The sequence below is a fragment of the Papio anubis genome, chromosome 11, assembly GCF_008728515.1.
Source record: "Papio anubis isolate 15944 chromosome 11, Panubis1.0, whole genome shotgun sequence".
Classification (NCBI taxonomy): domain Eukaryota; kingdom Metazoa; phylum Chordata; class Mammalia; order Primates; family Cercopithecidae; genus Papio; species Papio anubis.
In genome coordinates, this window is record NC_044986.1 from 32,508,422 (window position 1) to 32,520,026 (window position 11,605).

General features: G+C 54.0%; 1 protein-coding gene across 3 annotated transcripts; it reads right to left on the reverse strand.

The window, feature by feature from the left end:
* Positions 1–2,524: 2,524 nt before the first annotated feature.
* Positions 2,525–11,588, reverse strand: SFXN3 (sideroflexin 3). Of its 3 annotated transcripts, XM_009215194.4 has the most exons (11): positions 10,309–11,559; positions 8,981–9,144; positions 8,173–8,343; positions 7,743–7,841; positions 7,283–7,358; positions 7,036–7,121; positions 6,637–6,764; positions 6,409–6,458; positions 5,126–5,175; positions 4,591–4,638; positions 2,525–4,324 (listed from the first exon to the last, which is right to left on the reverse strand). In XM_009215194.4, exons 2-11 carry the CDS (start codon positions 9,139–9,141, stop codon positions 4,228–4,230), a joined length of 966 nt encoding a protein of 321 aa, XP_009213458.1. In that variant the 5' UTR covers positions 9,142–9,144; positions 10,309–11,559; the 3' UTR covers positions 2,525–4,227. The 3 variants fall into 3 exon arrangements, 1 of the variants encoding a protein (XP_009213458.1); XR_004176920.1 differs by having other exon boundaries at positions 2,525–4,638; positions 5,126–6,458; positions 10,309–10,477; positions 11,259–11,588; XR_004176919.1 differs by having other exon boundaries at positions 2,525–4,638; positions 5,126–6,458.
* Positions 11,589–11,605: the final 17 nt, after the last annotated feature.

Here is an 11,605-nt window from a genome sequence, read left to right on the forward strand (position 1 = left end):
AACTCCCCTTTTGGGGATGATAGAGCTGAATCAAGATTCCTCCCCGATTCCTAGCAAACAGTTGTCCTTCATGCCTTTCGGGCACGCGCTGTGTACTTGCAGGTGGAAGGGTAGCTTCTCTGTTCACCCAACCGCCCATTTCTACCCAGCGCCGGCCACAGAACCACAATTAAGAGTTCAGCGAACGTTTCCTGGACTGTTAGGCGCAAGGGTGGAGAGAGGGAAAGGAGGAGGGCGGCGCCGGAGAAAGAGCCAGCAGCCTCAGAGGCAGCTGAAAAAATCCGGGCTTGGGATCCAGGAGGAGAGTCCTCGCGTGATTCCTCAAAAACCTCGCGGATTTCTGGGCAGGAAGTCAAAGTGCTGGCGCTAGGGAACTCGTGGGTTTCGAAATTGGAAAGGAGGGAGGGGGACTTGGTGGATTTAGCGACCCAGGATCGAGGTCAGCGAGAAAGCGGATCTGAGACGTAGCTTCCAAGCTCCGACCCGGAAAGTGAGGGAGACTCCCGGCCTGAGGCACTAAAGCCGTTGCTCGGGAAACGGGAAGGAGGCGGAGCCTAGCTTAACTGACTGACAGGGACCACAGCAGGGGCGGGACTCTGCTTCTGAACTGTCTGTTCCCAGAGGGGCGTGGCTTACCTTTGACCGCGAGGGCCCGGGGGCAGGGCTTAAAATGGACAAGCTTCACTGAGAGGAAATGGGGCTTGGCTCTGACTTGTAGGGCACCAGACCCAGCAGGACTAGGCTAGAGTCTGTCAGAGCCCCACAGTGCCAGAGCTGAAGCTGGCCCTGATTACTTGTCCTTAGGAAGTCTGTGTCATTGGTTCCGGTGATCCTGGAAAGGAGCAGGATATCCGTACTTGACCACCTCCCTATGGCCAGGCTTGACTTAGAACATGGGCAGGGAGAGAGGGAAGGTTGTGGTCTTTCCGGTCTTCATAATAGGCAGGATGGGGGCTCTGGAGCAAATGAGGCCAGGCAAGGGGAAGAAGATGGGAGGGAAGGCCAAGGACACCAATGCGGGCTTCCAGTGAAGGTTCCTGGAGTCTGAGGTCTGGGAGGAAGACAGGAGACCCACAGGAGAATGGGGCAGAGCACTTTCCAGTGAAAAAGGTGCTGCCCTTCAGCCCAAATGCTGACTTCTGAGGAAATTTCCAAGTATAAGGAGGCAGTTTGGAAGGTATAACTGGCTAAGGTTTGTCCCTAGAGAGTCTGTGATGTGCCCTATAGCTAACTCTTTTGATGTGTCTGAGAAACTGGTGTGGAATTAGGAAGGAAAGATGACAGAGAAGCCCACTAGTGCCCTGGCCAATCTTTTCTCTGACATGGTTTAGTGTTATCTGTGGAGCACAGATAACTCTGTTACAAAATGTTCTTAAGGGTTTTGTTTTGCAGAGATTTCTGTACCTCACTCCCTAGATGGGGTTATGTTACATAGATTTTCCAGTAAAAGTATTAGGTTGGTGCAAAAGTGATTGCAGTTTTTGGCAATACAAGGCCTCTTTTCTTTTCTTTTTTTTTTTTTTTTTTTTTTTTTTTGAGACAGAGTCTTGCTCTGTCGCCCAGGCTGGAGTGCAGTGGCCAGATCTCAGCTCACTGCAAGCTCCGCCTCCCGGGTTCACGCCATTCTCCTGCCTCAGCCTCCCGAGTAGCTGGGACTACAGGCGCCCGCCACCTCGCCCGGCTAGTTTTTTGTGTTTTTTTAGTAGAGACGGGGTTTCACCGTGTTCGCCAGGATGGTCTCGATCTCCTGACCTCGTGATCCACCCGTCTCGGCCTCCCAAAGTGCTGGGATTACAGGCTTGAGCCACCGTGCCCGGCCTACAAGGCCTCTTTTCAAGGGGATTGCCAAAGGCCAAAAGTGTAACTGCAGAAAGAGCTTTAAGAGTTGACCAAGGATTCCAGTGGGCTTAGTGATTGACAGAACAGGATGAAATTAAAACTGGTTATCTAGGCCGGGCATGGTGGCTCACGCCTGTAATCCCAGCACTTTGGGAGGCCAAGGCAGGTGGATGGCTTGAGCCCAGGAATTGGAGACCAGCCTGGGCAACATGGCAAAAACCATCTCTATAAAAAAATACAGAAAATTAGCTGGGTTTGGTGACACGTGCCTGTAGTCCCAACTACTTGGGAGGCTGAGGCAGGCGGATTAATTGAACTGGTGAGGTCGAGGCTGCAGTGAGCTGCTGATCCGTGCCACTGCACTCCAGCCTGGGCGATACAGTGAAACCCTGTCTCAAAGAAAAAAGAAAGAAAGAAAGAAAAGACAAAAGAAAGAAAGAAAAAGGAAAAGGAAAAGAAAGAAGGTGAAAGCATCTACATTCCCTGTCTACCTTATAGTACATACTTGGTGTGACAGTGGGAGGACTGATTTTCTAATCTCAGAGCTCCCTCTGCTGGGGGTTGAGGCTCCCTACACAAGGGGAGGAATGAGACAAGACCTGCATTCAGTGGGGAGAGACGGAAGGCTGCAGGCAGGGGACTCTTTCTGGGCCCTCAGGACATGGAATCAAGTGAAGACCAAGAAGTAGACAAGTTTGCAGTTTATTGAGTAATGGCTGACTTCATAGATGTTATCACTGGGGGCGGTTGATGGGGGGAACTGCATCAGTTCTCACTCTCAGAGTTCCCCTTTGGGGAACAAATGCTCTCAGAGGTTCCCACTGAAGCCCTTTTATCTGCCCTGCCCCACCTACCACTGAAGCCAGAGGTCATGGGAGTTGGGATCTAACTACACTTGGGGATGGAATGCCACCACCCATTCCATCCCCAAGCCCATATTTTATTTGGACTAGCCATTGATGCCCGGGCCCTTCCTCTTCCAGGGGGTGGGAGGGTGGAGGTAGGGACAGGACCAACCCTCAAGAAAGAAAAGAGGTTAAGGTGGGGGTTTTGCTGAATGTCTAAGAAATGTCAGTGGAACAGGCTGGGTGCGGTGGCTCGTGCCTGTAATCCCAGCGCTTTGGGAGGCCAAGGCAGGTGGATCACCTAAGGTCAGGAGTTTGAGACTAGCCTGACCAACATGGTGAAACCCTGTCTCTGCTAAAAATACAAAACTAGCAAGATGTGGTGGCACGCACCTGTAATCCCTGCTACTTGGGAGACTGAGGTAGGAGAATCACTTGAACCCAGGAGGCGGGGCTTGCAGTGAGCCAAGATCGTACCATTGCACTCCAGCCTGGACAAAATAGTGAACCTCCATCCAAAAAAAAAAAAAAAAAAAAAGTCAATGGAACACAAAATTCCCTGTCTTAACATTGTACATTCGGGGCCTAGCTGCCCTTGAGGATGTCCTAGTTACACCCTCTCTGATACCTGTGGAGTTTAAGCACCATTCCTACAGCTGTGTCCCTTGGGAGGGGGTGCAGTGGGAGCTCTTAAAGGGGAATGCTTGCTCTGCCTCTGTGGCTTTTTGTTTGGGAAAAGGAGTTGGGATTGTAGGATTTAGATTTGAGGTCATGATGTCAGAGCACACCAGGAACTCCTAAGACTGTGCCTGAAGATGCCCACGCTGCCGAGTAGGGTGCTGGGGGAGACAGCGAGGGCAGTACAGGACACAGGCGCTCCTTCGTCTGGTAGAGAGGAGGAGGTGAAACAGAGCTATTCCAGAATACAGGGGATGGCACTGAGGGATGCATAAGTCCCCTGCCTCCCTTGTCCAAACATGTTCTCCTCTGCCAGCCCAGTCAGCTTGGTGAGCTAGATATCAGAAACCTGAAGGATTCAGCCCACTTTGGCCTACTAGTGTCTATAAGTCTCTGTCCTGAGATCCTGGGGCTCCTCCTATGTCTAGAAGGGATAAGGTGCCATCAAATATAACTTGGCTGGTATAACAGTTTAGAGAAGGAAGTCCCACCTGTAGCCTGGCTGGCAGGCAGGTAGACATGAGGCTGAGAAGGGAAGCCAGATGTCAGAACATACTAGGCTAGCATGCCTGCTCCTAGCTTTCAGGACCCAGTGTACAAATGCACATATGTATCATGTATGTATATGTGTGGACACTCAAGCACAGGAGGGAGGGGTTATGCGTTCTGCTCTTTGAAACCAGAGAGGGGAGGAAAAGCCTTATGGTGGTACCTCCCCCACCCTAATAGGTTGCTACCCTCAATGGCCATCTGCCCACCAAGGCCCCTACCCAGTGCTAGGCAGATAGGCAAGTGGCAGGGGTGACATGATTCCACTAAAGCAGCAGCCCAAGGAACTGAGGGAGGGGACAGAGGCTGACCCTCCTCAAAGCCCCTTGTTGTAGTAGACCACTTCTACGCTGGGATTTTGCTCATGGATCTGAGCTCTCAGCTCTGGTTCCAGCTTGCTTACGTTTATGGAGCTGCAATAGAACAGCACAGGCCGGTTAATGTCCCCTGAATCCAACCCCACTCAGGCCCAGGGATTGCCATCCCACCTCCTCCCAGGCTGAAGAATCCTCTCCTTCTACTGCCAGAAGGACTGGCTCACTGTCATTCCCCCACTCCCAGAATCCGTGGAGTGCCTGCCAGGCCGCCTCCTGAACACACTGGAGGACCCTAGGTCAGCTGGCCCAGAGATGCAGAGTCCAATCCAGAGTCCCCCGCCCAGCCCAGGGACAGCACTTACCTCTTCTGGGGGAATAGGGCACAGCACAGGGGGGTTGCAAATACCAGGCTGGGGAAGACGAGTATTGGAAAGATTTGTAAAGCTTTGACCTTAGGGTGTTCCCTCCCTACACCCCACTCCATCCTTGGAGATAGCTCCTAAGGGTGGAGATTGATAAAAGCTGAAAGGACCTTTTAGGAATAGTAAACCCAACCTGGACATCTGGTTCTGAGGAAAGAGAGCCCCACAGCCAGTAAGTGGCAGAATCAGGAATTAAATGGGCATGAATGTCCTGGATGGCACCAAAAGGTACATTTCTATGGTTTCCTCTTATAGATGAAGACTGGAACCCCCTCACTAAACTCTTGACCTTCAAGGACAGGGACCGCCCCCAACACACAAAGTAGACCCTATAGGTGTTCAAAACACACACCCACTGAATGTATGAATGGATGATGTCTATAAACATCTTAAAGACAATTCATACCTACCCACATCCACCATGGACAAAGCACTCCCACACACCCCAGCTAATTCCAGCTAATTGCATACTTACCAGAAGCCCACCAGTCCCACCTGCAGGGGTGCCCCCAGCCAAGGGCGGCGCTGTGGACAGACAGAGAGACAATGGAATGGCTTGTGTCCCCTGCCTCACTGTCACCCCATTTCACCCACCATGGCTCTATCCCATCAGCCTTGCCTTGGAGCCCTTAGACCTGTGACCCTTTTCTTTCTCCCAAAGCAATGACAGGGCTGGGACTTTTAGATTGCACCCTTCCACTCCAGCCAGGCCTATGTGCTGATTACCCTCCCTGGCACCCCATGACACATTCTCACCTCTCAGAACTGGTTGCCATGGCACTCCCCGGCCCTTTTATTTCTTCCCTCACTTCCTCCAGGAGCTGATTTCTTCAGGAAACTTCCTCTGAACTTCCACTTACCTCTTCCCATCCCAGTGGCATGAATCTGACCCTTTCCAAGCATGTCTCTTCCTCGGCATTCTTCTCAATTTGCTCTGGCCATAGGGACCACCAACCTGTTCCTCAAATGTGCAAACCCCTCCTGCTGCAGCGCCCTTGCTACTGACTATTTTCTCTACTCCAAACACTCTTCTCTGCATTCTTTGCCTCTCTCCTCATCCTTCGGGGCTTTAGAGACCCCTTCTCTGACCATCCTGTCTAAACAACTCTCCCCCATGAATCTCAATTACACTGTCCCACTGCTTTCCTACAAAGCACATACATATTACACTTTCTAAGAATGTATTTATTGGGTGCCTCCTTGTTTATTGGTTTCTGCATCAGACTATAAACTTCAGGAGGACAGGGGCCATAACCATCTTGTTCAGTGCTGTCTCCTCAGCCCTAAAACATCCCTGGTGCATGGCACTCAATACATTTGTGAATAAATTATTCTGCGAATGAGCCAGAGCTTGTTCCTGTGCTTTGCTTTCGTGTCCTGTTCATGTCTCTGTGTGTGTGTGTGTGTGTGTGCACCCATGTGTACCTCTTAGTATGGAGGCACTAGGGAGTGAAAGAATGAGCATAAGATCAAGTGTGACTATGACAGTCCCCTCCTTTGTGTATCAGAAGCCCCTGGAGTAACACTGATGAAGTTGGTTTCCTTCCCTCGTCCTCTCCTCCTGCCCCCGCAATGTTCCTTCACCCCAGCCCAGTTCATTCTTGCTGAATGAATGAAGGTGGAGGAGGTGGTGCAGGGGTCAGGAGAACGGCTGGCAAGTCTTAGAGACTCAGACCAGGCTGGAGAGAGGGTTGGGGCCTGGTCACTTCTTCTCCCAGCCATCCCCCATTCCAGGACAGGAGAGGTAGAGTTGCCTACCTTCAGGAAGTCTTTCTTCTCCAGAGTGTCCATGATCAGTGGGGGGATGGCTGTGGGGAGAGCAGGGCCAAGAAGGAGAGCGTTAGTAGTGGAGTCAAAGTCAGGAACTGTGAAGGGTGACCCCCCTCAAAGCTCCTCCCTCTCTCCCTAGAGCCCTCCAAAGTCCCTGAGAACTGCACCTGCTTCTCTCAGAGTCTCCTGTGCCCCACCCAGCCACTCCTGCCTTACCCATGGCAGGAATCGCCATGCAGATTCTTGAAATCACCACCTGGAAGATTCCCTGCTTGGCTGCGGTCACCGAGTAGCCAAGCCTCTGACCTGCCTCGTCAGCCACCGGGATGCCCACCTGCAGCTCTCTGTGAAGGGAGCAGGGTTAGGGTCAGATCACAGGCCCCGGATCCCGCCTGCAATGCCCGAATGGGCAGTGGCTCCTCAGGGTTCCCTCACACACCCCAGACTCAAAGGCTGGTTCTCCCATCTGAGGATCCCAGGGTCAGACTGAGCCAGGGCCCAGCAGCTCATGTCTGAGGAGGGAGAGGGATGTCCCCATTCTGAGGTGGTCTGCATGACTGGGCACTGTGCTACATTATACCGGGCATGCACGTGCCAGGAGCCGGGGTCACTCACCTCTGCCTCATCAGGGGGATGTTGATGCAGTTGGCAGCTGCCACCGCTGCAAAGGGCACAAATCTGCCGACCAAGGGGGGCAGGTGCTGCGGAGGAAGGGTGTTGTTCAGGGGCCCTGAGGGCCATGGGGTGGTGAGGGACTCTGGGGAGATATAGGGGGCCTATAGGTCAGGACTGGAGGCGTGATGAGGAAGGAGGAGGCAGATAGAGGATGAATGGGGGGGTCAGGGGAGTAGGGGGCCTTTACCTTGGTGAGGGATTTGAGTCCCAGGGCCGTGGCCACAGCTCCAGTGGTGGCACTCACATAGGCTGTCCCCAGCTGCCTGTGGGTGGAAGAGCCAGGTCACGGGGAGAGGTGAAGGGTCCAGCAGGTGGCCCTTTCCTTTAGGGATATGCCAAGTCCTCAATACATGAGGCATAAAAGGGGAAGCTTCTTGCAGAGGAAGCCCTCCCTCCATCTCCAGCGTAAACTTGTCTGGAAGCCCCAGTCACACCCTGTGAAGAGGAGTGGGTCCCCCACAGCATGCATAAGAGGACCTCATGCTTTCAGTTAGGCAGGGTAAGTCGGGGTGGGGCAGGCTGAGGAGAGAGCGCTGAGCACTGGCTGCAGGGACTGCAGGGAGCGGGAGAGAAAGGAGAGGGCACTGTGGGCTGGGAGAAGAGGGTCAGATGGGACAGTGCAGCTGCTGCAGGGGGCCGGCTCTCACCTCACGGTGATGGGAGTGTCGCCACTGCGGTTGGAGTAGTTAACAATGGCATTGAAGGACTGATTCACCCACTGCCAGAACACCACAGTTGGGGTCTTCCTGAGGGAACAAAGACACTCACTTCTGCCCCCCGTACAGTGGCTCTCATCTTTAGACCCCTGTAATGAAACCAAATTATTCCCCAAGCCTAAGAAGGGACCCAGTTGATGGCCGTAGAACCTGCTCTGGTAACCCCTATGTACCCCCACCCCCATTTATACAAACACACCTACTGTCTCTGGGGTGAGAGAACTGCTGAGGCTGAATTCTGAGGAATGGAAGGGATTCTAACACAATCTTTCACTCACCAAATTGGCCCAGACAAGAAGCACCTAGTCAAGCCGTGCTCTAGCTTAGGGCACTCAAGAAGGGGACATGGGACAAGACCTGCCTGTAGAAGGTGAGCATGCAGCCGGTGATGGTCATGTTCATGGGCACCTGGGCTGACATGCGGCCAATCAGGACCACCTTCTCCCCTGTGTCCGGATGGAAGGCAGAGTCATACACATACTTGGCTCTCCACAGCTGGTCCTCGGTGATCCCTGGGGTCACAACGCCAGCCCTGCAGAAGTTGGCAAGGAGCAGACAAGCTATGCCAGGGGGCAGATCTACCCTCACAGGCCCCATCTGCCCAGCTCAGGGTAACTCTGGACAGAGAACCAGGAACTTCAGCCTCTAGTCTCAGCATAAGGGAGCTCCTTGTCTTTGGAGGAGGGCCAAAGTTTCCCAGAAGTGGAGGCTCCTATTTCTATTTCCCTTCTAGCCACACGAAGAGGGGTATCCTTCTGTTTCTGCTAAAATGCTGGGTCATGGGTGATGGTGGTTTCCAGTGGGTCAAAAATGGCTGCGAGCATTGCAAGAGTTTTTCCTCCCAAAGATAAGGGGAATTCCCTTCTATCTTCCTGGGACTCCACTTTGAGCACCTCTATCCTTGCAGATGGTGACCCAGCGATGGGATAGGTCCCTGTAGAGGTTTGTGAAACATAGAGCAGCCCTTCCCATAAATATCAGTGCCATCTTCTCAACCCAAATGCTCTAAAATCCTTTGGGTTAAAGCTCTGGCCAACAGAGGGGGCTAGAGAGTGAGGGGATTGAGGGACAGGGTCACTGTCAAGCTTGAGGAGGCAGGTACAAGACATACTATATTAATCCCAGAAAAGGAGATCCTGGCACACAGGGTCAGACTGGGGGGTGGTCACCTGTAGTTCTGCACGATGTTCCGAGAAGTTTCCAGCTGTGCTGCGGACAGCAGCAGATTTCGAGGATCAGTAACAGTGAAAAAGTGCCGGGCTCTGCCCAGAAAAGTACTTTGGTCCCAGCGAGGTTCCTGGATGTTGATGTCTAAAGGCAATTCACCCATTTTCTGCAGGACAGACACAAGGGTCAGAGCGGGAGTCCAAGGGTCCAAGGGCTCCAGCTAGGGGAAATTTTGGTGCCCCTGCCCTGGCCCCTGAGCTTATCATCAGTCCCTTTATGAGCTCAAGGTGACCAGAAAGGTAAGCAAGGGTGTGGGAAGGAGCTGTTTCCTCAGCAATGTCCCCGCCCAGGGACCTGCAGCTACTGGAGGAAGGGGAGGGGAAGACCAGAAACAGGAAAACAGATCTCCTTGTGCTCTATCCTGGTACAGATTTTCATGAGGGAGGATTTACATGTATGTGGTTGACACATGAGCAGCAACAAACATCTCAGCCACGTGTACTGCAGACACACAAGAATATATAACATATATATTACACACCCATGCTCAGGTGAGCTTTAGGTCCCAGCTGCCCTGAGACCTGGATACAAATCCCCAAGGCTATTTTGGAAAATGGCATAAGACATCCCACACTCCAGTCCCTGATTGGAGGAGAGCAAGGCCTTGCTGGCCACCCAGGGCTTATCTGTTTCAGATCTCAATCAGGGAACTCTGATGTCAGCCATGTGTGTGCATGTGGGCACACACAAGTCCCCTCTACAGATCCATTTTCTCCAACTCACACTGAATGACTCCAGGCTCTCCCTGGTCCCTGGCCAGGTAGGGCTGGCACAGACACTCATCCACCTCTCTGAACCACTTGCCTCCGGATAAGAGCAGGATTCAGTGGCTGCTCCCTCCACCCAGCACAGAGAGGAAAACCTGGTGCAGCCATCTGGCTGAGTTGGGCAGAATCCTACAGAATGACTAATCCTCTCCAGCCACACTTCCTCCCGCAGAGGCAGACACGCCCTCCCCTCACACTCACATACCCACACACAAAGACACCATCATGCACACCCTGCCCAGACATACAGACAGAGTGGAGGTGTCCTGTAACACCGGCCCTCAAAGACTGTTACAGGTGCACATTGTGCCCATCTGCAGACACTTGAATGTGTGACGACACACAGCCCCACCCTGACATTCCTCCCTGCAACCTCCCTTGTGCCCTGTGGACCTCCATAGAGCCGAAAATATTGACTGCACCAGGACAGATAGTTTCAAGGCAGGCTTCCTTCTCTGACCCGCATTCCCGAATCCCGCCAGCTAGGGACAGCGAGCACTTACGCTTTCCAGGGCTCCCTGAAGCTCTCAGAACCGCCTTCCTCTCTGCCTCCGCTGTCGCCGCCGGGCCCTCCCAGCCATCACGCGGGACGTCACGCGTGACGCCGACCAGCAGGGAGGGGCAGGAACTTCCCGGCCGCGCCCACCCAGTGGGCACGGGGATTGGCAGAAACTGGGGGAGGTGGGTGTCATTCGAGGCGATCCCCCCCACCCCTGCCTGGGCCACCGGGACTAGGCCCTAAGCTGCTTCCCAGAGCCAATCCCACCTCGGGGATCAGTTCTGGCCCCCTCCCCAGCCAGAGGGAGGAGGGGCTGGAGCTGAGGGCGCTGCTCCCTTTGTTTACAGTCCCCTGGCGGGCCTCAGCAGACCCCCAGCCCTGCAGCAAGAGGTCTAGGTGCCCAGAGAGAAAGCCCAGGGTGCAGGTGGACAGTGTGGAGGGGCGGTCCTCTGCTGGCGCGCTGGGAGGGACTCGGGTTACCACCTGGCTTGTTTACTTGATGGCTGCCTTGGCAATGGCCTCTGGCTGCTTGCCCCCCTTGGGCTCCTACCCTAGTATCCACAAGCTCCTCTTGTAGCAGCGCGACATTCGCATCACTTCACAGCCCTGTTCCTGTCGTGCCTGTGCCCCTTCTATGTCCCAGCCCTCTCCCTGCTCTTCCTCTGTAACCCCTAGCTCTGTGTCCCTGGTCTCCTTACACTCCCAACCCCTCTCGCTGCACCCCAGACTGTAGCCCCACCCCTGGGATGTGGAGGGGCAGACGACCCCAGGAACCTCGCGGTCTGCATCCGAATAAGTGCATCAGAAGGATTCTTAGGATTCTTCCCGTCCAGGGACCAGCTGCCCCACCCTGCGACCATTCCAGAACTGGGTAGCCTGAGACACCTTCTGACAGAGGAGGAGGATGCAAGTGAAGAAGGCACCCCCTCCGCCACACACATACTCACAACTCACCCAGTCACCACACAGAGCACGCCTGCAGCAAACGCAGGCTCACGTCCCGCTCTGCCCGGTGACATCCCCCCACGGAGGCCTCAAGAGTGCCCACGGAGGGGTGGCAATTCCAGGAGCCCAGGTAGCTGTCTTGGCTCAGAGAAGAGGTGCTTCTAGCGGGAGGGGAACAAGCCGAGACCCAAGTCCTAAATTTGCGGGATGAACTAGGGCGTCAGAACCAGAACTGGGGTGGGTAAAGAACTCCGCTGCCCAGGACCAGGTAACACCAGTCTGTCCCTGGAGCGCAAGGGAGGTGTCGGAATAGAATGACTGACGGCCCTACCAGCCAATGGGAGCCCAGGGCGGTG

Excerpts from the sequence above, each read along its gene's own strand:
- SFXN3 (XM_009215194.4), bottom strand. The coding sequence starts at position 9,141 with ATGGGTGAATTGCCTTTAGACATCAACATCCAGGAACCTCGCTGGGAC. Across the intron at positions 8,344-8,980 it reads AACATCGTGCAGAACTACAG|GGCTGGCGTTGTGACCCCAG; the intron begins GTGACCACCCCC and ends CAACTTCTGCAG. Across the intron at positions 7,842-8,172 it reads TGCATGCTCACCTTCTACAG|GAAGACCCCAACTGTGGTGT; the intron begins GCAGGTCTTGTC and ends TTGTTCCCTCAG.